A 23811-nucleotide genomic window follows, 5' to 3' on the forward strand; every position below is an offset into this window, starting at 1 on the left:
GGAGTAGCCTGTAATGGACACGCAGGGCAGAGGGCTTGGATCTCAGCAGAACCGGCCTCTTCTTCTGGGCCTGCTCTGCTCCATCAGTCTTCCGGTCACCTTCTCTGCGTGAGGCTGGCCTGTCTCGCCCACCCATGCACATACACACGCCTGGGTAGCCCTAACCCTGCATAACCACCCTGTGGAGATGTGAGAGCTTGGACTTCTCTCTACCGAGCCCTGGCTGCGCCCCACGGCCTGCTGAGGGCAGAGGAGAAGAGGCTGTTTTTTTAGCACTTACACAACAGGCATATGGGAGCTGCAGGCCAGCACTGAGGAGCATCAGCAGAGCTGTGGGTGAGGGAACCAGAGCTGGGATAGCCAAGAGCGGGTTGTGCCTCCCAGGGTAGCAGGCACTCCTTGTGAGGGGAGGGGAAATTCACAGTCTTCATGGTTCAGAAGCAGCCCCCCATCTCTTGCAGGTGTCAGGCATTAGTCTAACAAATCGGTGTCCAAAGCTGAGGGCCACTCCTGTCCCAGCTCCTCTGCCACGGCCCTGCCCACAAGGCTTGGCTGCTGGCAACACCCCCACTCCAGGAAGGCCAGACAGGCCTGGCCTCCCACCCCGAAGGAGGCCTGGCCATGGAGTGAGGGCCATGGTGCAGAGGTGGCAGCAGTCAAGTGACACCCACAGCACCCTAGCTTGCTGTGCTGTTGGGGAAGGCGCTGTCCTCTTCCATCGCCCACGGGCTTCTCCAGGTGTCACACCTCGTGCTCTGGTGGCTGGTGGCTCCTCCAGGCCAGGGAAGCCCAGGTAAGGCGGGGTGGGAGGGGCAGCCAAGTTCTTCATGCACAGGAGCCAGATGTGCCACAACAGCACCACAAGAACCGCCTGCAGGGGCGGAGCTCGGCAAGGGAGGGGTTGAGACTGGAGGATGGAGCCTGACATCACTGGGGAAATGGGGCAGGGCCAGGGGGCAAAATGGGGGCCGTCCTCACCAGGGGCAGGTGTGAGAACAGCACAGATCATAGGGAGATGGGGTGGGACTGGGGGGGGAGGGGAGACAAACGGGGGGGGGCGGCAGTGGGGCCTCCATTCCCCCAGCCAGCAGGATCTAGGCCCAGGGCAGATGGGGCAGTTCGACAGGTCCCTGAGGCTGTTTCTCTGCTCACTTAGACCAGATCAGAGCGAGCTCCACAGATGGGCAAGGATCCCCCAGTCCAGTCACTGCCCCATCCTTCCCCAGACCCTCACAACCTCCCTCCCCCTACACGTACCCTCCCAAACCCCTCCCCCACACGACAGACAAAGGGGGCCGGAGAGGTTGAACTAGTCGTTTCATCAATAAATCAATTTATTTAAAAGAGTATGTTACAATTAATTACACTAAGTGACTTGACCAAACAATTTTAGAGTGGTTAGCTCTACAGAACAAGGAATGAAACACTGTTAGCAATCGGGTTTTTGTTTTTTCTCCTTCTTCACATTGCTGAATCACAAAAATAAAAAATACAAGATACTGCCGTGAAAATACGATTAGAGTTCTCTCAAATAAATTAAAACGAGTGTGGCTGGGATTGAAACCTGGGTTATTTGACTGGCTCAAAAAAAAAAAAGGGGTAGGGTGGGGGGCACGTGATACAAAATTTCTGTAAATTTAGTAGCAGGCATCAGTTCAATCCCCCTCCCATTCCCCCACAAGGGGGAACTCCCCCCCACCTTACATCAAAAGCTCTGACTGTTGTATTATTGCTGTTGTATCTGTTGCTTTCCTCCCACGGATGAACCTTTGCACAACACGCTTCAACCCAGGGTTGGGATGGAAGAGGGACGGCCAGGGTAAGGTATAAAATGCAGAAGGGATGAACTGGGGGCACTGACTTACAGAGTCCCTCGGCCCGAAAGCTCAATGTAACAGACTACTTATACATACACAATGGTCTGCGGCCTTGGCTAGAGGGCAGTTGCTTTGTTGCCACCAGCTAAGAGCTGCAAGGTAACAGGTCAGGGAACTTCTAAACTGGAGCAGCTGGAATCTAAGCCAGGAAGAAGAGGATAGTGGCTAGAGAGGGTCAAGGGATAAAGCAGACACGGCAGCTGGGTGCTTGCTAAACTGAATTCTGAAGCTGTGTTAACATTTTTTGTACACCTGCATTTAAATACAGTTCCCTCTAGAAAGGTGCTAGGATAGTGTGTCTCACCTGCAGACTGGGCTAGGGTGTGGGAACTCTCCAAACGCAGGGAGAAGTAAGGTTCCAGAGACTTTCCACCTCTCTATCTGTCAGGTTGTGTGCACCAGGAATGAACAAGAGGAGAGGCCTGGTGCTGCAGCCCAGCAGGGAGAAGAATGTGCAGGAGCACGCAAGGGGCCTTCCTGCTAATGGGAAGCTACTGTATTGTGTCCAAACTACCTAGTTGCTGAACTGGTTTGGTGCAATCTGACGGGTTAACTGGAAGCAGAAGAGCTTCGTGCTGAAGGTCAACTACATCTTGGATACCCTGCTTGGGTGAGAAACATACCCCCAGCCACTCCCCCAAATATCCAGCCCTACCCCACCCCACCCCACCCCGGTTATTTCAAACAGGGACAAATTCTGTTCTCAGCCACCCTGCCCAGGGCTGTGCCAGAGGGCAGCAGACTCCGCTGTAACAGGGCAGTGCTCTGTAAACCCATAACAGCCTTTTGGTTGGAGTCCTTTCCAGCACTCGTGACCAAGTTCCATGCTCTCAGCTGGAGAGCTTTGCAGTCAGAATACAGGATCGCTTGGTAAGCGTGAGGGCTATGGAGGCTTTATACAAATTTGTTTAGAAAAACAGAACAGTCTCCATGAGCTAGGCTGCCGTCAGCTTTAATAATACATGCTTCACTTCCAAAGCAGAAGTGTAGGGGTGTGCATGTGTGTGTGGTGGGGAGGGGGATCTATAAACCACTTGTTTTTTTACAAATGCATCACTCGCCAACTTCGGTTTGCAAGCGGTGAAAAGCTTTTGCACAGATAAAAATGTAATTTTCCCAGAGAGCACTTGGCCATCTAAGCCACTCAAAACAGGTTAAGAGTCCATAAATCTAGCTTTGAGTTAGTTTCCCAGCCCTGAAGTAGAGCTCTATGCAAGCTCTCACCAACAGAAGCTGGTCCAATAAAATATATTCCCTCCCCCACCTGGTCCCTATAAGTGTGGAGGAAAACACAGCAAAAAAGAAAAATCTGCAAGACAGCAAAAAAGCAATTACTTTGCTTTGGCCATTACTGCAGACCATCAGGATCAGAGGAGGAAGGGGGGCTGAGAAGTTTATTTCTCATCTAATTAAGGCTTCATCAGCTGCATCTTCTACCTATTTAATTTAGAGAGCGTTTGAGGAGAGCAGTTTATTATACCAAGTGTAACCTGACCTATTTAACTTGTGCTCAGGCTTATAGGTCTGACTTCAGAGCAGCCAAAGCCTATCAACTGATTTTTTAAAAAATCTGAAAAGTAAAGAGCCTGGAAATGGAAGGACCGGGGTTGCATTTTTAAAAAGTGCCTTGTGTTCAGATAGAGAGAGAGCCTCAATGCTTATTTCTGATGGGACCAGAAATAGGACAAATTAAATGAGCCAAGGATTTGTTTTAAAAAAAGGAAGAGAAATTGACAGATTACCCGTTTCTTTCCAAATTTAAACATACACAAACACACACAAAATCAGCATTTCAGGACCAGTCCTGTGGAAGTGGAAATTTCAGTTCTTCCCCCTCAGGCCCCAAAATCTGACACTCTGACGTGAACAAAGGTGCTTGCTTTCTAGCTCTCTAAACAGACAGAGAATGAGCAACATACCTAACAATGGTTAAATGTCACAGCACAGAAGTCAACTGGAGGAGGTTACTAGTTCTTAAGTCGCCCTACTTCAGTCAGCAGTGAAATTTCATGTTTATGGCTCTCGCTCCATTTTTGTTTTTTTAACATGGGTCCCGCTGCAGAACTTACTACTGCAAAGAGATTTCCAGCTTCTTTAGCTATGGAAAATTTGAGTATTGGCACAAGTCCTTCCCTAAATCCAGTGGACTGAGAGAAACCTGGCAAAAACAAACAATGGCTGATTACAGAGCTACTGCCTGTGTGAAAAGGGTCATAAGGAATAGGGGAGAATCTCCCTTCCACTACACCCCACCCCTGGATTTTAGGGAATAAGTAGAGGCAAGTTAAATCTTCTCAAGGTGCACCCCAAAACTGGGGGAGAGGAGACTTGGAGCCTGAATAAATTACAGACAGGGGAGGTGTTTGGGAAATGAGAATTAAGCATTTGGGCAGGTGGCTCCCCTTTTGGGGAACTCATGTAGTGAAAACTGCCCCCTCCTGCCCATGGAAACCAGCTCCTATCCAAACACCACAGCTAGCACATTTCACCCGATAAACCCAATAATTGGTTTTCCAAGCCCAAAGGTGGCTCCAGATCTCTGGGGCTCCCTTATTTCCTTCCCAGCAGGAGACTAGCTGGACATACTTACAGCCGCACTGGATGCCAAGGGAGCTAAGACTGGGAGAATACAAGTTGCACAGAAGCTGCATTCCTCCCATAACACTGCAGAGCAAGTCTAACGTCCACCGTCCTCTCCTGCTAGCCCTGAGGAAGAACCCGGCTTAGCATCCCTCCAACAGGTGCTTGGCTGTGTGCAGAGAACTGTCAGCAAAGCCAAGCCGGCCGTGCATGCAGAGCAATCTGGGTCCAAGCCTCCCCCTCTAACACAGATCAATGCTGGAACATGAACTCCTCCAGAGGCCCCCCAAAGCAGTACTTCTTCCTGTGACATATACACCCGCTGAACTCCTCCGATTTGAGTCACATGAGTAGCCGAGCTCAACGAACAGAGACTGGGGAGGGGCTCTAAACACTGCTGCTGAGATCTTTCCATCTGTTCTGATTAAAACAGAAGGAAACGTAGAGCCCCTGTCTCATCAGCAATGAGACAATCTTGTCTCTCCATACAAGAGACATTGCCAGTAGCTTATTCAGCCCTTTGGGTAATTTGTTGGGAGAGGCTAATACTGCACACTTGGATAGGGCCTCCCAGTCAAGGGTTTCAAAGTGCTTTACACAGGTGGGTATGAACACCTCATTCCGCTGGTGGGGAAACTGAGGCACAGAGGGGGAAGCGACTAGCCCAAGGTCACCCAGAACGTCAGTGGCAGAATCAAAAATAGAATCTGGGTCTCCTGCTCTAACCACCAGAACAAGTTGACTGCCTCACACACCAGGAAGGGACTCTTCAAGCTCTAAAGGGCTCCTGTGCTGGAGGATACACACTCCAGCAAGACAGCCCATCCTCCCGCTACTGAACGGGCAGAGGGGCACACGATCCCCCAGCGCCTTGAAGACCTGCCCGCCTGCACAAGACGAAAACGCCTTCCTGCCATCAGAGGTTGATAGAGCCACCTGGAAAGGTAACAACAGCTGTACCGTGTTCTGACTGGTCTCCAGGGGGTGGAGGGTATTTAGCAGCAGGAGGATTAATCAAGGGAAACGAGCAAGCTAGCTTATCAAAGAATGGCTGATCCAGGGAATTTGATGAAGGATGGGGATGGTCCTTTTGTGGGCAGCTTTTCTTATGGCCTTCCAATTCCACTCCTAACACCAAAGAGGGGCAGGAAGTTGGGTACATAGACCCCAAACTCAACATCCCTCTCAGCCTAAAGCGCAAATACTGTGCTACAGAAAGATGCTTAAGGGGAGAGCAACTTTGGAAAGGCACAAGAGTTCTTAGCCCAACGGCACTTGTCCTGGGCCCCAGCCACACCCTCTGAACAGGTTTCAAACATGCACCCAAACTTTGGATTATCTGCCCATGGCCAGTGGTCTGGGCTGCTCTACACTGTAAATGACTCTCTGCTACATAAACAGTTGCTACAGGACACAAAAAGCTTCTTTTAAATTAACAAAGAGAAGAACCTTGCGGCCCAAAAGAGCCACTAGTAGCCTGGGATTGCAGAGGAAAAACTAATATTGCTCCCCAAACTCACCTGGCTTCTGACCAGCTTAGATCTAAAGTTGGTGTAAAAAATAATTCACTTCACGTTCCAACCAATATTTTGTGCTTCCATCACTACTTAGGTCCTACATCGCATGCACCATGTCCCCATACATAGGGCTGGAAAATAAGAACAGCCGCACTGGGTCAGACTAATGGTCCATCTAGCCAGTACCCTGTCTCCCGACAGCGGCCAGTGCCAGATGCTTCAGAGGGTACGAATGGGACAATTTCGAGTGATCCAGCCCGTCATTCAGTCGCAGCTTCTGGCAGTCGATGGTTTAGGGGCACCCAGAGCGTGAGGTTGCATCCCGGACCATCTTGGCTAATAGCCATCAATGGACCCATCCTCCATGAACAAATCTAATTCTTTTTTGAACCCAGTTATACTATTGGCCTTCACAACATCCCCTGGGAACGAGTTCTACAGGCTGACTGCGCATCATGTGAAGAAATACTTCTTTTTGTTTTTGTTTCAAACCCGCCGCCTATTAATTTCATTGGGTGACTCCTGGTTCTTGGGTTATGTTAAATCAAATGACTCAGGGGAGTGAGGAAATTAAGCCTGGGGCCTTTGGAAGCCACAGACCAGGAAAGGAGGTGGGAAGTAAGAGGGATATTTGCAAAAACGTTGATAACGTTTTCACAGCTGCCCTGAATCTAGACTTCAGCTGCTTCTAAAAGCACTAACCCCCATCCCCAACAAGTTTCTTATTTCAATGAGCCATGTCAATTTCAAATCCAGTTCTGCTGCAGAAAACGTAGAAGCTGCTTTCCTCATGCCATCTACAGGGCACAAAAGCTGGTTTGCATAACCTGTTGGCCCAGACACTTAAGTTGCATCCAGCAATACCAAATTAAAGGAGGCGGGTTTCTTTGCACCAAGGCATCCAATGGGTTAACATATTGAAGCCCCTTATACAGAGCCACCCAGCTTCCTCAGCTCAATTTGTTTTCATTGCAGAAGGGATACGTAATTAGTTCAAGATCTAAAGTACAGAGTTCCTACTGCAGCCTTTAAGTCTTTGCACTCACTCAGACTGGTGTACCTAAGCTACCTAATTCACACCCAGAAATAAGACATTTGGAGGAAAAAATTTAGAATCCAGTGTTCTGCTGGCCTCTAAGTGCAAGGCGAAGGTTTCTCCTAAGCTAACGCTGCTCCCGCTTTGAAATTGTGACTCGAAGGATGCTATCTGTCTTTAGAGAGCATTTCCTGGCAGACCACACTGGCTTCATGCCGTGACAGGCAATGTCAGATCCCATGTGTGGCGAGCTGGGTATCGCGAGCCTCAAGGGCCGTCCTACTTTATTAAAGAGACAGATTCTTCGAGGTAAGGGTGTATCAAGTTAGAGCAAGTAGGAAGCCCTGCCCAGGCCTCAGCATCGGGTCTTTCTTTGCAGCTTCTCAGACAACCCAGCTCAGGGGAAAGCTGCCAACTGTCCTTTCTGAAGATGGTAAGTCAATTCCACTGCTCTTCTCCTCTTCCCCTCCTGTCCATATTGACTGTTCATTCACTCCCACTCTCCTTAGCCTCTCGCCTTCAAGATCCTCAGACTCCCTTTGATGTTCTTCCTGAATCAAAAGGGGGGCTGTCAGACCTCTCCCCTTGACCCACCATGGAGCTGAAAGTGCTGAGTTCCAGCCCTGCCTGCCCAGAAGGCAAGACAAGGAGAGGGGACTTCGCTGGCACAGAGTCCCACAGCAGGGCAGTACTATACTGCTCCCATGCCAGCTGGGCCTCACACTCACAGACCAGGTCCCTGGCAAGGGCACCGTGGCCACTGGCTGGAATGGACGAGTGAAGAGTTACCACTATGATCCACAGGGACACAGCCTAGATCAACTCGGGAAGAAGTTGCCAAAATACCAAATCGAGGCAATAAATCAACCTGAGCGTCTATAAGGATGACCTGACTGCTCACGAGCAAACTAACCTCAGGCGTCCTCTAGCCTACGGCTGCCTCCTCAGATCCTTCAACCTGCAGCTGGCTCCCTGCGTCCAGTCCTAGAAGCACACACCCGGGGCCAGGGGGAGGTGAAGCAGCAGGAATTCATAACACCCTGGCCTATACAGGGCCAGAACCTCCTCCCCTACAGAAAAGCCTTTGCACTGAGAAGTGCGTGGAGAAGCTAAGCTCTGCTCAAGGGCAGGCAGAGGGCACATGCAGGAAAGGAGAGGAATTACTCAGGCTGTTGCTTGGCTGGCTAGAACAGTTCAAATTCTCACAGAGACGGGGCTGTTTAAAACCCGTCCCTGCTCGGGGAAGCCAACCTGCTCTGCCAGACCTCGTCTCCCCTACCCTGCCTGGGCTGACAGACTGCTGGCAAAATACAGGCGTCAGCACCGCACCCAAACAATGCTGCTTCTGTCCTGGAAAGCTGCAAGGAGCAGCCAAAGCCATCAGGAAGATACCAGCTCTTTGGCTTCGACAGCTCTGGGCTGTCTCATCCCCGCCCCAAAGAGATCTGATCAAGCTGTGGGGAAAGCCACAGACGGAGCCTCACTTCTCTTCCAAGCTGGATGGAGCCAATTCTGCTTTGCGGTTGTCCTTTTTGCACCTCTGCCTGAGGACCAGAGTGCCAGCACAAGGACTATGCACCATCCCAGCTCCACTTAACCCTTCAAACTATGATTGCTGTGGGCCTTACACTTAGAATAGGCCTTAATCTGGCACTTTGGCACAGAGGTAAATTTCAGTCTTTAGGGCTTTGACCCAAAGTCCATGGAGGCCAATGGGAAGATTCCAACTCAAAACCCATCTTCCCCTTAGCTTTCCGAGTCCCATCAATTACAGCATCACACCCTTCGTGAACATTTACACCCATAAGCAGCCCCACTGATTTTAAATGCTATCCAAGGTAAGGATGCATGATCAGACCATCAGTGAACAAAATCCTCTCTCTCTTTGTCCTACTAGTTCTGGAGCCAGCTGCTTTACACACTTCTTAAAAAGGTTCAATGCAAAAAATGAAAAGAAAAAAAAGAACCAAAATTAAAAGCTTGTAAACGTGTCAAGGTCCTTTGAGAGGAGAGGTATTTCCCTGTAATGTTACTTTTTTTCTTTTTTTTTTTTCCGTTAAAGTTAGTTTTTAAAAAAACACGATGGATTCGGAGGAAAGAGATGCGTGTAAAAACGCAAGCTTAGAAAAGGTACTGCTGCTGCTATGAAATTTTAAAAGAAATATATATATGTATATACGTGTGGTATTTTGTATATATAACTTTCCTTTTTTTTTTTTTTTTAAACATACATACATATATATGTCTGAACAGTGCAAATGGATGGCATTTCTATTTCCAGTTGTAAAAAATATAATATAAGCACAATCCATCTTCCAATGGAGGACCCAAGTGAAACAAAAAAAGAAAAACAGAATACCCTTGGGTGGATTTTGTCTGTTGGTGAAAAGTTTTCCCCTCTTGTTACTCTGATAAGCCTGCTGGTTTTTTCCTAGTTGCTTAATTCCATAACCATGAAATTCACAAATGGTTTGTTATTAATAATATTTAGTTTAAGGGCTTTTAATACAACAACAGAATTTTTTAAATCTTTTTTTAAGTGTTAATTTGGGGGGCGGGGTGGTTACATTCTTCCACAACAGGAGGGGCTAAGTGGTGGCGTCTCTCTGCTGTGATCTGGCCATCTGAAAGATATTCTGAAAGAGAAGAAAGGGAAATTAAAAAGACATTACTTACAGTAAGCCTCTGGGTTTGGCTCTTACTGCCTCGCTAATCAACAACCCTCTCGGGGCAAGTTAGACAGAGGGCAGCCCCATTTGCAGATGGGGAAACTGAGGCACAGAGGGGGTGACTTGCCCTGACATCACTTGAATTGTCCACGGGAAAGCAAAGAACAGACCATTGAGTCTTAATTCCAATTCTCAGTCCCTCACTCTAAGCACTAGACCCCTCCCCATTGCTGGGTCTCACCACTAAATTAAACTCCCTCCCATGACTGAAGGGCTACCAGGATTAGAAAACCTGCCTCATACAGAGACTCTCAAGGAGCACAATCTATTTAGCTTAATAAAAAAGAACGCTTAGGGGTGACTCGATCACCATGTATAAGTACCTACACGGGGAACAAATATTTCCTAAGGGGCTCTTCAGTCTAGGAAAGAAAGGTTGAACACCATCCAATGACTGGAAGTTGAAGCGAGACACGTGCAGACTGGAAATAAGGCAAATGTTTTTAACAGGGAGAGGAATGAACCTTTGGAACAATTTACCAAGAGTCGTGATCGATTCCCCACCGGTGACCATGTTTAAATCAAGACTGGATATTTTTCTAGCAGCTCTGCTCTAGGAATTTCTATGAGGCGTTCTACAGGGGGTCAGACCAGATGATCACAGAGGTCCCTTCTGGCCTTGCAGTCTATGACTATGAAACCTCCTGGGCCTTGTCACATGAGACTCCACTAATGCTTCTCAGTGCTGACCTGCAACTCCGCCACCTGCTACACTAGTCCTGCCCCCCACTCGTTCACCTCATTCTTCATCCACTGCCCTCTGGACTTATCCAGCTTTGCTAACGCCTCAAGCCCCAGTCCTGGACAGAGCCCGGCAGTGAAGCTAGATGGAATGAAGGCTCTGCAATCGACCGTTCACTTGTGAGCCAGACAGCACCGCTATGGGGAACGACTCTAACCTACCACATGAAACAGCCTCCCCCTCAGATTCCCACACCCATCATCATCCTAGGTTTGTCTGTCTAAAAACACAACAGCGCGGTGGTTGAGAGCAGGCAGATCTGCGAACACACATGCATGGATTCCTGGCCAGCGCTGGGTGCTGAAGTGATTCTGGTACGCGGAGCTCCAATCCCCAGCACCTTGGGATGCACAGGCTGCAGTGCTCTGCTCCCACTGCACTGCCTGCAGCAGCAGCATGAGCAGGGTTGATGGATGACACTAACAACCAGTAGTAATTACCGTCACTGGAAGCAAAGGTTGGACGACCAGCCTTGCCGCAGGCAGCAATAGCAAAGATCTACTCCCCCTGGGCGTGCAGCTGTAAATTACCCCCCTCTCCCCCCAGCAAGGAGCGGGAGCCTTTGCTGAAGCTGCAGTCGGTCTCATGGAAGTGTGTTATAAAGGGGAGAGGTTTATACTCCCCTCTCTCTAGAGGTATAACTGCCATAGCGCTGGGTTGGCGAGTGGGCATGGGAAGCCGTGCTCTGGAAGGGAACCAGCATCTGGCCTGAAATAGGTGAATTCCCAAGAGAGGGAGGGAGGGAGGGGAATCCAGACAGGTTGCACACACCTTGCACCTCTTTGAAGTAAATTCATCCGACTTTTGAACAAGGCTTTTAAAAAGCAAAGTTCCTGGTTGTGCCAAATAGTCATTAAAGATCTCACAAGAGGGTTTTGCCCAGGTGTCCTTTGTCTCCCCTCCCCCTCCTAATCCCATGACCACTGTGCCCTGGTGCCCAGGCTGTCCACTCACAGTCCCCACTCAGAGGTGGCTGAATTGCTATCTCTGCAGATTGCTTTGGGAGCCTGCAGAGGGAACAGACACACACGGCTTCCCTCAGTCAAGGCTGCTCCCCCGTCTCCAGAGTTTCTCTAATTTAGTGCTTATCACCACAGTGTTTAAGCACTGGTCACCCATGTGACTGAATTAAACCACCGCTCTACTCTTCCATACTGTCACAAGGCGGCATGTAACAGCCTCAACACCACATGACACTCAGGGTATGTCTCCACTGCAAAGACAAACCCTGGTACCGAATCTCAGAGCCCAGGTCGGTTGACTCTGGCTCACGGGGCTTGGGCTGTGGAGCTAAAAATAGCAGTACAGACGCTGAGGCTGGAGCCCGGGCTCAGAGACCCTCCCCACTTCCCAGGTTTCAGATCCCAGGCTCAAGCCAGAGCTGGAACGTCTACACTGCTATTTTTAGCCCCATAGCCTAAGCCAATTGACTTGGTGCCTTAGTTTAGGACCTATGAGCAATTAAGTGGAAGGCATCGGACAGAAATGCAAGAACATCTGGAATCTCAGCAAGGGGAATTATCTAGAGCCGAGTTCTCCAGAGCCAGAAGGGGCATTGCAGGCAGAGAGAGAAACACTAAACAATTTTTACAGACCAACAGATCAATTCCAGAAATTCCATGCTGCTCATTGTGTCCCCGCTACCCCTGCACATATGGAATAGGCCACAGCAGTCTGCAGAGACTTCGCTTGACAAGATTTCTGGCAAGTCAACAGCACGGGCCTATGCAGAACCAGATGCTGCATCCAAACACAGCTGGAGGGGAGGGACGGAGTCGAGTGCGTACAGAGATACTGCAGGTGGCCTTTACATCAGCAGTATAAATGGCTCTACTCATCTACCCTCCTTTATAACATGGACTAATGAATCCTCGTGTGCATTTAGGGCATCAACAGGGAGATGAGGAGTCAAAGATTGCCCTGCAGGAGCCTTTGGCACAGCTGAAAGGATGGAGACTGCAGCACAGCTAGAGCTTAAAGCGGAGCAGAAAACGGATGAGAAGTCTCAGGAAACCAAAGGCCTAGGTTCTTGCAACACAATGGCACAAGTGTTGGGTTTGGCTTATGGGGAGTGTGCGCAACGTACCCTCGGACTGCATATTAAGATGTGAGCAGCAGAATAAAACCCTCAAACTACATCTATCCTACAGAGACACAGCATATGCCGACAAAGGTACAGGATCACAAATGACATTAGCTATGTTGATGGGAGCACTTCTCCGTTGGTGCAGTTGTGTCTACACTGCAGGTTTGGTCAGCATAGCTATGTCATGCGGGGGGGGGAGGGTGGCTTAGATAGAAAACCCCAGTCAGGCAATGGAAACTTCCTGGGTGCACCAGAGGGCAAAATTTGAAGTTAAAGGTTTAAATCTCTCTGTAGAACCAGTGATAAATGCTTCATGTAACTGCTTAGCAGACAACAGCAGGGCAGCTTTGCTTAAAAGATTCAGCTACACAAGATGGTTTCCCTCCCCACTATTCAATTAACCCCTTGATTACTGAGATGGAAAAGAGGTAAGGACCTGCCAATCAAGTGGTACCAAGATGCCCCTCCAGCACTACCATGGGAAAAGTTGGCATGCCGCTTCCGGGATTAGCCTGTAGTCTTTAAAGAAACTGAAAAGTAAAAAAATGTGTGTTCCCTTTACTGCTCCTTTCTGACCCCCTTTCCCTCTCATCTGGGAATGGAGAGAGCTTCACAGGTAAAGTCTCATTCCAGGTCCTCCAAAGACCGCCTGTGTCCAGGACCCGTCAGGACTAAATATTTCCAATGTAAGGAAACAAAGAACATTTCTTAAAGCGGCATGGCAGTCTCTCCCCCGCATGCAGCCACAGGAAATATTTTGCTTTGCAAGTTTCCTTTAAGGACGAGCTGCCACTATTCTGAACACTATTCTACACTAGCAGGGATTGGCATGGAGAAGCAGGAAGTAAATAGTAGGTCCGCAGTACAGCAATCAGACCGGCTCAGAGAGCCCAGATGCTGTTTGCTTTCACCCCAGTTACCTTGCTGCATATAGTGTCTTTACTGAAGTTCTTGTTATCCTTGTCTGTCGCTTCCTCCTCCACCTTTACGAGAAAAAAAAAATATAAAGGATATAAATAAAAACTGATGGAGGGGAAGGGGGATTAAAACTTTATTTCTATGGCACGGGTGAATTTAAGGATGGGATTTTGGAGGCTCCAATAAGCACCCCAGAGCACCAGGCAATGAATTTCAACCGTCTACTAATCTGTTAGGAATTGACTAAGCCAGGATCAGACCTCTGTTCATGACACACGCTCAGCCCTGCTCTGACATGAGTGCAGAAAGAGATGCCAACATTTGGACTTAGCCCGTGGAGCAGATCAATATCTCCCAAGCAGGGAACAGTAACATGAGGGGCCCAGTGCCAACCTGAAGACCACGGATGGAGCTAAAAGTCTGTATACACTGACCAAAGTGCCTCTTCTCCCCCTCGCTGCGTAACCATAGTGCCCAGCTGTTGCATGTGATAAAAAGCCAAAAATCCTGCTAGCTACTGTAGCGAATGCTACCCCCTAGGAAATCCAGCAGTGCACATGGCAGCAGCATGGTTATGTACAGATGAGAGCTATCCAGACTGCCACAGCATATTCACATACCAGCCTCAGATCTCTGGGATATAGGAGCCCATACAAATATCAGCACATCAGTCCTCACAGAAATACATGTCTGCTCCAGGCCCATCTGATGCTACAGGCAGCTTGTGTTCAGAAATGGCATCCAACAGTGTTCTAATAAGCAAAGCTAGTCACTTCTGGAGGCTGCCTGCTTCAGGATCAAGCGACGACAGAAGTGACAGAGTTGATCCTCAGCGGTAATGGGTTGAGCAGAAGAACTCAGAAGCACAGAACAGACTAATGGCCCATTCAGTGCAGTATCCTGCCTCCCGCAGTTGCTTATATCCAGTTGCTTATGTGCTGGGATGATTGAGAATCACTGAGACAACACAGCAGCACAAGTTTTCCAACAGACACCATGTGGCGATTCAAGACACTACACGTGATGATGGCCTAGCACATTGCTAGTATCAGACCTCAGCATCCTAAGCAGAGCAACTCTGCATCATCTCCTCTAAGCCAACTCCCTGGGGGGCAGGTTGCCAGCTACCTTCTCCTGCCATCTCCCTACTACACTGCAGTTAGCTGTAGCAGGAAGCCATAGCATGGGGACACAGAGCCAGGCAGCAGTCACACGGGGGTAGGGAGACTCTGGCAGGTTGATATGAGGTGGCCAAACATCTCCTCTAAGGACCAGGAGAGGATGGAGAGGTGCATGCAGTAGAAGCAGAAAACAATGAATACAAACAAGTGAACAAGCAACAGGTGGGGTGGGCTTATTTGCGAAGGTCTCCTTGGCTTGGAAAGAAGCCCCAGCACCAGCCAAAGTCACACCTAAAAATTGAATAATTTACCAAGAGGACATCATGACTGACAGATTCTGAGCAGGCAACCGGGACTGGGAATCTGGGCATAATTAAAAAAAAAAAAAAAAAAAGATACCTTTGCACTTCTACAGAGCTTTCTTCTGCAGGATCTCAAAGCATTTGATGAACAATTAAGCAGTCCTCAAAACCCTCCTGGGAGAGGGAGGCTTTGCTCTCTCCTTTTAACAGATCAAGAGACTCAGGCAAGGGAGTGACTTGCCCAAGGTGTCACAGCCAGTGACTTGCAGAGATGGAGGCTTGATTATCGCATGCCACACATGCACAGCACCACTTCTTCAAAAGAAGTTACGTGATGCAAAGAATGAGACGGTCAGGCCCCCAGAGTCCTGACACCCAACTCCCTGTTCTAGTCACTCGCCAATACTCCCATCCAACAGCCGCAGACAAACCCAGGAGTGACTCCCAGGTTCCTGTTCCCAGAGCTGGGAATAGAACCCAGGAGTCCCCACTATCAGCCCTCCGCACTACACAACCCACCTCTCCTGGTTTGGGCACTAAGCTGATATTGTGAACCAGTATGAAAGCTTGCCAGGAAAGGGTTACTGTCAACCCACAAAACGTATTAAGCAATTTCGGTGCAGTTTCAGGATCTTACCTCCTTCCGCCACTTCAGCTCACAGAACACCCGCTCGAAGCACTCGTGCATGTAGTTGAACTGCAAAGACAAAGCAGCCTTCTCTCAGGTTGACATAAAGCGCAGCAGCAACAGCACTAGGCAGCTCCAAAATAACAGCCGTCCATTAGAGAGCGGGGCGAGAGACAGAAGCTTTACACTCAGCTTGTGTACACAGCAGGGGAAGGCAGAGGTACCAGCTCTACCCAGCAAGAACTTACTGTATCTCTGGCTCCTCCAAGTGGCTGTCTGGTTACGCAGCGCAAGGAAAAGTTGAGCGTCAAATCTTCTCTCACACCAAGAGATCAGGGCAAAGAGAATTTTACACCAGTTTCTAAAATCTGGGCAGTCCCTCTCCTTAGTGCATTTGCAGTTTAACAAGGTCACTTACATAGGGGGTGAAGATTTTAACCCATCGAGGTTTCTTCTCTCCTCGTGCGTATTCAAAACAGAATGCCATTCCCTCTTCGTCTGTGTCCCACCGCTGCATCTCGTCCCACTCAAATGCTATTACCTGGTTCTAAACAGAAGAAGAGATCGGGGTCCAGAGCGGGCCATACTCCGAATCAGGAGGCAAGTTAGCGCCTGAAATGCTACAGGACAGATCTGAACCAGGGCAGGGCAGAGTGCAGGGGAAGAGACGGAAAAGACAAGGGAGTCCCAGGAATGCTGCCGAATGGTGTGCAGGGGAAGTGGCGATACAGAGAGGTTCTGCTAATGCTGCAGAGCGTGCTCTGGGAATCCAACATAGCAGCAGTCTTTGTAATCACACAGTAGGGCATTTACCACCATTTTAACAGCCACCTCCTCCTGTTCTCAACTTTACTCTTCCAGCAGCTGCAGCACCCCAGGAATGGGGAACCAGTATTCTGCCTCTTCCTGCAGCACAGCTGAACTTGCTCAGACCCAGGAAGCCCTGCCATGTCCTTGAGTAATTTACCTCTAGCTGACCCTCCTCTGTGCAGGCGTGGAGTTTAAAGTGCTTGATGCTGATGGCTGTGATCACATGACCCTTTCGCCGGGAGTCGCAGGAGCAGTGGGGGAAGATGATCTCATTGTAACCCTCACATGTCCGCAGCATGTTTAAATACTGGAGAAAAGCAAGAAAGTGATGTGTTGGCAGCAACAATCCCCCATCACCCCAACCCTCTGCAATCCCTCAGCGTCCAGCAGACCCTTACTACAATCCCAGCTGGGAGAGACATCCCTGCTCTTAACCATATGGATACCACCAGATTCAGTCCACTGCCAGAAATTTGGCTGAGGTTTGCGTGGGCTGAATTCCTGCAGACTCGAGCACCGACTCATTCCATAAATGCTTTCTAAAAAGCTGGCCCAGCTGGAATCACTAGATACCACGGCTCTGAGCATTGTGGAAATCCTCAGGAATTTTTTATTTTATTTTATTTTATTTTTTAACATAGTCACAAATGGCCTAGCTCTCACTCTGAGATCACCCTGAGTGTGGATCTCATTAATATCATCATCCTTCAGTGCAAATTGCTGCTTACACTGTCATGTTCCCCAAAATCCCTTGCTCAGTTTTACCTGACTCTGTCATCAGTCAGGGATGACTTGTCATACAGAGCTTAAAACTAACATACTGTGTGCAAATATTGCTGAAGGCCTGGAACAAACTCAAAAGAGAAACCAGGACTTGGGGCCCAGAATGGGAGGGAGGGAAAAGTTACAACAAGATGACTTCAGGCCAGAGCATCAACCTGGATTTTCAGACCTAATGCTGACTCTCTTAGTTATGGGTTCAAATCACATAGTTAAAGACACTGTCAAGTAGTTTCAGGCTCACCATCGAAGGTTTGCGTTAAAGGATTTTAACAAAAACTATTAGGGAAATATTTACATGGGATTTCTTCTCTTATTTAAATTAACACTTTTTAAAAAGTGCTGGGAACCCAAACAAAGCAGCCTTGTGATAAGGCAGGAGAATCAGAAAGGGAAACTGACTAGAGACAGAACGGGAAACTGACCTAGCGAATTTCACTGAAAGCTCAGTGAGATGCAAGCAGTAATCAATTAGATTTCAGAGCATCAATTACATGTGAAATAGCACTTCTGAACTTCAAAGCACTTTCTAAATACAGCACCTCACTGAGGCCAGCTTTACACTTACAACTTTTGCAGTATAAAAATATTGGTTAGAGGAGCAATTATTTTTTTTATCCTAGACAAAGCCCTAGTGTATATGTAGCTATAGCAGGAGGGAAAAGTGATTTTACTGGTCTCAGTAAACTGATATAAACCTGCGTAAGCTGCATCCACTGGGAGGCTGCCAGTATAGCTATGCAAACACACTTTTTCTAGTGTAGACTAGGTTAGTCACATCCCCATTTTACAGATGGGGGAGAACGAAGACAAAGTTTCAAGTGACTTCTCCAAGGGCACAGAGGGAGTCAGGGACGAAGCTGAGAAAAGAACCCAGGAGTCCTGTATTCCAAATATGAATCTTAATTTCTCCCCCTGGCTTTATGATTTGAAGCGTTTTATGTAAGGTTTCGGGGACAAGAGCCATGTCTTCCAGTGAGTTTGAGCCTCTCCTTGCACAAGAGGGCTCCACCCACAACTGGGACCTGTAGACTCTACTGCAATAGGAACCGTTATTAGCACAGGTGAAGAGTTCCAATGATATTACCTTGACCTTGGCCTTTTAACCCTATTTATGATGTCTGCAGCAGTTGAAAAGCCAGTGATGAACCAGCCCATAAAGGAATGAGGGGGCTCCAGGCTCACTGGAGTGTCCCACCAGCTCAGCGGTGAAGCAGGCAAGGGGAAGGGGATGTTTAGTATTCACTGTGGTAAGCAAATACACGGATTAGGGAGTGATTAGAAGGAAACTCTTGGCTAAAGGCACAACAGCCTCTCAGATGACCTAGAGCTCCACCCAGAGACGTTTCAAGCTCCTCCAGCACTGATCTGTGACAGCTGTTACCGTCAAAAAGGGTCAACAGGGCTCCCATTATTACAAGCATGGGCGGCGGGTGGAGTGCTGAGCCCTGAGACCCCCTGCCCCCTCCCAGCTGCAGAAACCTCGCACCTTGCCCCTGCCCAGAGGAGCTCCAGGCTGGCCGAAGCCCTGAGCTTCCCCACCCCCCTCCAACCGCCGGGAGGAGCCCCAGGCCAGCCGCAGCCCAGAGAACTCCCCCACACCCACCCAGAGGAGCCCCTGCTGGGCTGGCTGAAGGCCTGAGGCTCCCCCTTCCCCCTCCACATGCCCGGAGGAGTCCCAGGCCAGCCGTGGCCTGGAAGGCCCCGCCGCCGAGCGTAGGAGCCCTGGCTGGGGTGGCCGAAGCCCCAAGCTGAGCCTCTCCCGGCTCAGACCCAACCCGCCCATCATCTGTAGAGGATGCTTTTGATATGCTCCATGCAGGTTCTGGGGCAGCTGAGGAGGAGGTATATGCCTCTTCAGGTGCCCCGGAACCTGCACGGGGCATAAAGCAAAAACTTCACCATCAAACCTTGCAACTGAAGGTTCGGCAGCTGCAGCAGCGCCGGGGGGGCCAGCGCCTCCCTGGCCTATTATACCCGCCGCCCATGAGTCTGAGGTACAGTAAGAGCTGGCAAAGACTAACTGGGAAGAGGATTTCAAATTGGGAGGTCGCTGGCACCAGAGACCAGTTATCTATAGGCGGGAACACTGCTAGAGGCTGTGAGCATCCACCAAAGGTGGTCAGGGAAATAAAACCTGACAGGCTAGAGCTCAGAGTCAGACAGGACAGTGGGAGGTCCCATGTTTATTCAGTCTCAGCAATCCTAGAGCAATTCAATAGGTTATTCCATGTACAAGCCCAACAATTCTTCTGACCTTGAAGCTACGTCTTCTGCCTCTGACAACCCCAGCAGCAACAGGGAGGCTAGGAGTGGAGCTCAGCTCACAGTGTGGTGACGTGCAAGGCAGGAGAACACCCGAGCTTGCTTGTGCGCAGCCATGTTGGCACAGATGCGGAAGCCGGAGGTATGTAAACAAAGTTACACTAGCGCCACAAGCACTGGCTATGCAGACTGCTTGGCAATGGGTTTTATAACCTTCCCCTGAAACGTCTGGTACCGGCCACAGAGAGAGGATACGGGAGGAGATACACTCCTGGTCAGACAATTCCTGTTCTTGGAACAGATCAGGATGGAAACAGCCCTTTGCTCATCAGACACTAAACAGGCAGAAGAGCTACCATAAAGGACCCCAACCGAGTGATTTATAAAAAGCCTAAGTGCTGTAGATTTACCTGCTCAATGTTTTTTAAACAAGAATTGAGTCCTGCCCCAAAAAGTACACATCACACAAGTAAGGGAGTTTGACTCAACTCGACGCATGATCTGGCATATGGACATTAGCTCCATACAAACTAACTCACTGCGTGTTTTGGGAGCGTCTCTTACCAGTTAGCACCGTGATAACCTTGCATGCTGGGACTGACATAGCAACCTGGCATTCCCCTGTGTAGTCAACCAACGCAAGTCAAAACAGACCCACAGTGCTCTTCCAAACACAGCTTCCCTTGGAAAGCGGCACTTTTACAGCTTCACTGCAGCCCGGAAAGACACAATCCAGGGCCAATGCACCTGACCTCATTTGCCAGAGGAAACAGCCATTTCCAAGTAAGGAGAGAATAACAAACATACCATGACCATCTTTTTCTGCTCAGACAGCTTCTGTAACTGGTAGGACTTTTCCTCAGCCTTGATGCAACCTTTCTTCACATCATCTACAGCCTACGTGGAAAAAAGGGGGAAGGAAACTGAGCAAAGGTGAGTCTTCAACAGACGATTAAAGGCACTACTTTTACCTGGCATTTCTACGGCATTGTTGTGTGCTTTACCAATATGAATTCAGTGCACAGCACCTTTGGGCAGTATGTGACATACTGGTTTTACAGAGGAGTAAATGAAGGAAAAGAGGTGAAGTGACTTACCAAAAGAGACAATGGGTCAGTGAAAGCACAGACAAGAACCCAGGAGTCCTAGCATATCTAGTGGTTAGAGCATAAGACAGGGAATCTGGACTCCTGAGTTTCCTGTTTGCTCATCGAGGGCATGAGCCTGTGATGAGTAGCAGCAGGATCCTGTACTCTGTTTCTGACCCTGCCCGAAGTCATTGAGCGACAGCGGGCAAAAATCATTCAACCACCAATTTCCATTTCTTACACAACACGGATGTACACAGGACGGGGACTTCCCCACTCAAGCTCTTCATGGTGCTGAGGCATTCGATGTCTTGGAATTCGACCTAGCTACAGCAACACGAGCGGCAGCTGCTTTAAATGGCTTGTGATTAAGTTAGTTCAGCATTCCGAGGCAAGGAATTCACATGCACCTACCTGGTGGAAGAAGTAGGTAACTGCGAGGTCATTGTCATTCAGGAGGGCTTCCTCTTCTGTAGTGAAGAGCCATTTCCTGATAGTCAGACAAGTCCCCGGCACCGCCGACGTGTAGTTCTGTACATAGAGCTTGTGTGGGAATTCATTGGGCGCCAGTTTACGCACTGCAAGACGCATGGGAAGAGTAGGATGAGCTCTTTGGGGGGCAAGAACCATCCTTTTGATCCGTACCTGTATGGCACCTAGCACGATGGGTTGCTGGCCTATGACTGGAGCTCCCAGGCGCTACAACAACACAAATGAATAACTGTACACCAGGAAAGTCCCACTGCCTCTGCTAACACAGTGCAAAGTCAAGTGAGTGAGCAGTCCCCATGGAGCAGATGGGATCAAGACCCCAGCTCTGCTTTTTCCAACATCCTTCCCCCATCTGAGTTTTGCCTTAACAATGTCGGAGCTTTACGAGGCTAGTTATTTGCAGGCTGAACACACAGGCACCCTGGCCATCAGGAATTTGTATGAAACCAGAATCCACACACTTGACCTGCTGTCTGGGGAATGCTGCTCCCCAGGGGCTGTACCTCAAGCCTGTGTGGAAAGCAGCTGTATAACGCAGAACTTCAGCTGAAAGCAGCCACGCTTGGAGAAGACAGACCATATTTGTCAGACCATCACAGTTTGTTTTCACTCTTTGTGACGAGTACAGGGATGTATCCTGCACAAGCCTTAAATTTTGGGTCTCTAGCCTGGGCACTGGGGCATTCAAGCCACCGGAGAAAACAATGCAGGGAAGAGTCTTGCTTTGGCCCACGGGAGTGGATAACATGGAACCTAGCGGGGCTACGATTCTTATGATCCATTGTCGAGCGCTTCAGAACAGTACAATACATTTTCTCACACACACTGAAGCTGCTTTAAGATTCTCCCAAGCGACAGAAGGATCTCACACACTATCTGGGCAGTTTGCCATCAGAACCAGAACAAAGACTCGTACAGAGGACAGTAATGAAGGAGCTGCCTTCAGGCTATTCGGTATCTGCTTGGGATGGTTGGTACCACAGGCAACGTGCCTTTGTTGTGAGTTTACTGTATTGAAAAAACACTTTGCTAATCGAGGGAGAAAAACACAGTGTGAGCCAGCATGACCCACCTGAGTGACTTTTCAGCCCCACGTTCAGGAAGGAACTCTGTCCTTGCACTATCACAGATGGAGCTCAGTTGTTTGCAGAGAAACTAAATGGAGCGTGTACAGTATATACAGAACTGTGACTATTCAGAATGAGTTTTACCAACACACCCGCCACGAAGGTTAACTAGAGCATATACTTTTCAATCGCTTGAGAAGCACGGCACTCGTAAAAATAAGAAATAACTATTATTAATACCTTGTTCTTATATAGCACTGTTTGGAATCACACAGTGTGAAAACTTCCTGTGTGAAGCTCTGCCAAAACACCCCAATTCTGAATTCCTGACAACGCCTGACATTCCTATGTGGGTCCCCATCACAGCTCTGTCAATACATTTCAATCCCGTCCTGCAGCATGCTCTTCCATTCCAGTCCCGGGCTCCCCAGACACAGATCTGCCAATGCCCTGGGATCCTGCCCTGTCATCTCAGGGCCAGGTATCTCTGACAAAGCAACTGTAACTCGGTGGAATCAAATGGTAATTTTGTGATTGTGGCTGCTTCACAGGAGACAGGGATGAACCACTACCCTTTGATGATCCAGGATCAAGATTTGCATGCCAATCTAGTCTGCTGTGTCACAGATATTTTAGAAGTGCTTTCTTAAAAAAACTAAAAATGCCTCTGCAATCCAAGCCAGACGTGTCTTCCAAAGCAAAAGCCAGCGGGAACAGTTTGTACTATCTCGGCCTATATTTCACAATTAGCAACGTAGCACAAGGCACGCCTTCAGCTACGTAAGAAAGCTGTTAACATACAGATTGTGGGAACAGGGCTAGGAATCAGGACCCCTTGGCTCAAAGCCTAGCACATACAATCTAATACAGTCACATTTAAGTTACTGGACTTCCTTCTGCTTCAGCAAATCCAGTTTGAAACTGGGAGAAAAACAGAATAGCTGCTGCTGATTTGAAAAAAAAAAAACCAGATAAAAATCAGCATGCTTTACTTATCTCTAGCAGGCAGGGAGGTGTCATCATCTAAACCCCGAGAGACTCCCGCAACCGAGGCTCAAATGCCATCAGAGTTCTCAGCACTTCATCCTCCTAGGCACTATAAAGAGCATCTTAAGCAAACTGGAATCCTTAAAACTAAAACATGTTTTCGTTTCTCACAGTTTCGTTTCTCACAGTTTTAGTCTCCTTGAACTATTTAAAAAAGGGAAAGTCAAGCATTAGCAAAAGCAAAAACTATCAAACTTCGAGGGCTCCTCATTACCAGACTCTCCAAGGCCTGGCAGGATTTCCCCTGGGGGCTCTGGATTTTGAGAGCAGACAAGAGCAAAACAAGAATGCCAGCAGGCTCTGCTGCTGCAGAACTTTTGCATGGTTGGGTTGGGAGCATTACGAGACTTACCAAAGGAGTGATTGATCACTTCAAACAAGGCAAAGTAGTTTGTTGTAGTGCTGTCCATTCCTACTTTTGCAGCCACAGCCTAAAGTGCAACCGAAAGGAAAAAATTGTGTCAGCAAAATAGGGCTCAGCACTCATCTGACCTTCTTCAGGGACAGGGCCAGCCTAGCTTCACACATGTAATTTACAAGTCACCGATCCCGGGTATTAGTCACCAAGAAAACCTTTAACACTATTCCTGTTCAGTCACACAACTAGGGCTCAGAGTCTCTCACTCTTTCCTTCTGTAAACTGCTGCAGATTTCAAGCACTGCCACAGCTGACAATTAGGTCATCTTTTCTTCTGCTGCCTCAAGTTTCAGTTCCTAGTACACCAG

The 23811-nt window shown here is 48.7% G+C and overlaps 1 protein-coding gene across 4 annotated transcripts in view; it reads right to left on the minus strand.

Annotated features, from left to right (window-relative positions):
• Window positions 1-1310: 1310 nt before the first annotated feature.
• SNX27 (sorting nexin 27) overlaps window positions 1311-23811 on the minus strand; it is a 58930-nt gene continuing 36429 nt past the window's right edge. For 2 of the 4 annotated variants that reach the window (XM_030542549.1, XM_030542551.1), the window contains exons 6-13: window positions 23438-23516; window positions 20894-21057; window positions 20199-20288; window positions 16504-16653; window positions 15955-16083; window positions 15546-15605; window positions 13488-13550; window positions 1311-9646 (exon numbers count right to left, since the gene is read on the minus strand). In XM_030542549.1, the coding sequence (XP_030398409.1) occupies window positions 9599-9646; window positions 13488-13550; window positions 15546-15605; window positions 15955-16083; window positions 16504-16653; window positions 20199-20288; window positions 20894-21057; window positions 23438-23516 (783 nt within the window). In that variant the 3' untranslated portion in view covers window positions 1311-9598. Of the gene's footprint in view, window positions 9647-13487; window positions 13551-14917; window positions 14970-15545; window positions 15606-15954; window positions 16084-16503; window positions 16654-20198; window positions 20289-20893; window positions 21058-23437; window positions 23517-23811 lie in introns of all 4 variants that reach the window. The other 2 variants (XR_003997712.1, XM_030542550.1) reach the window with 2 other exon arrangements.

Source organism: Gopherus evgoodei, chromosome 24, assembly GCF_007399415.2.
Source record: "Gopherus evgoodei ecotype Sinaloan lineage chromosome 24, rGopEvg1_v1.p, whole genome shotgun sequence".
In the NCBI taxonomy this organism is placed as follows: domain Eukaryota; kingdom Metazoa; phylum Chordata; order Testudines; family Testudinidae; genus Gopherus; species Gopherus evgoodei.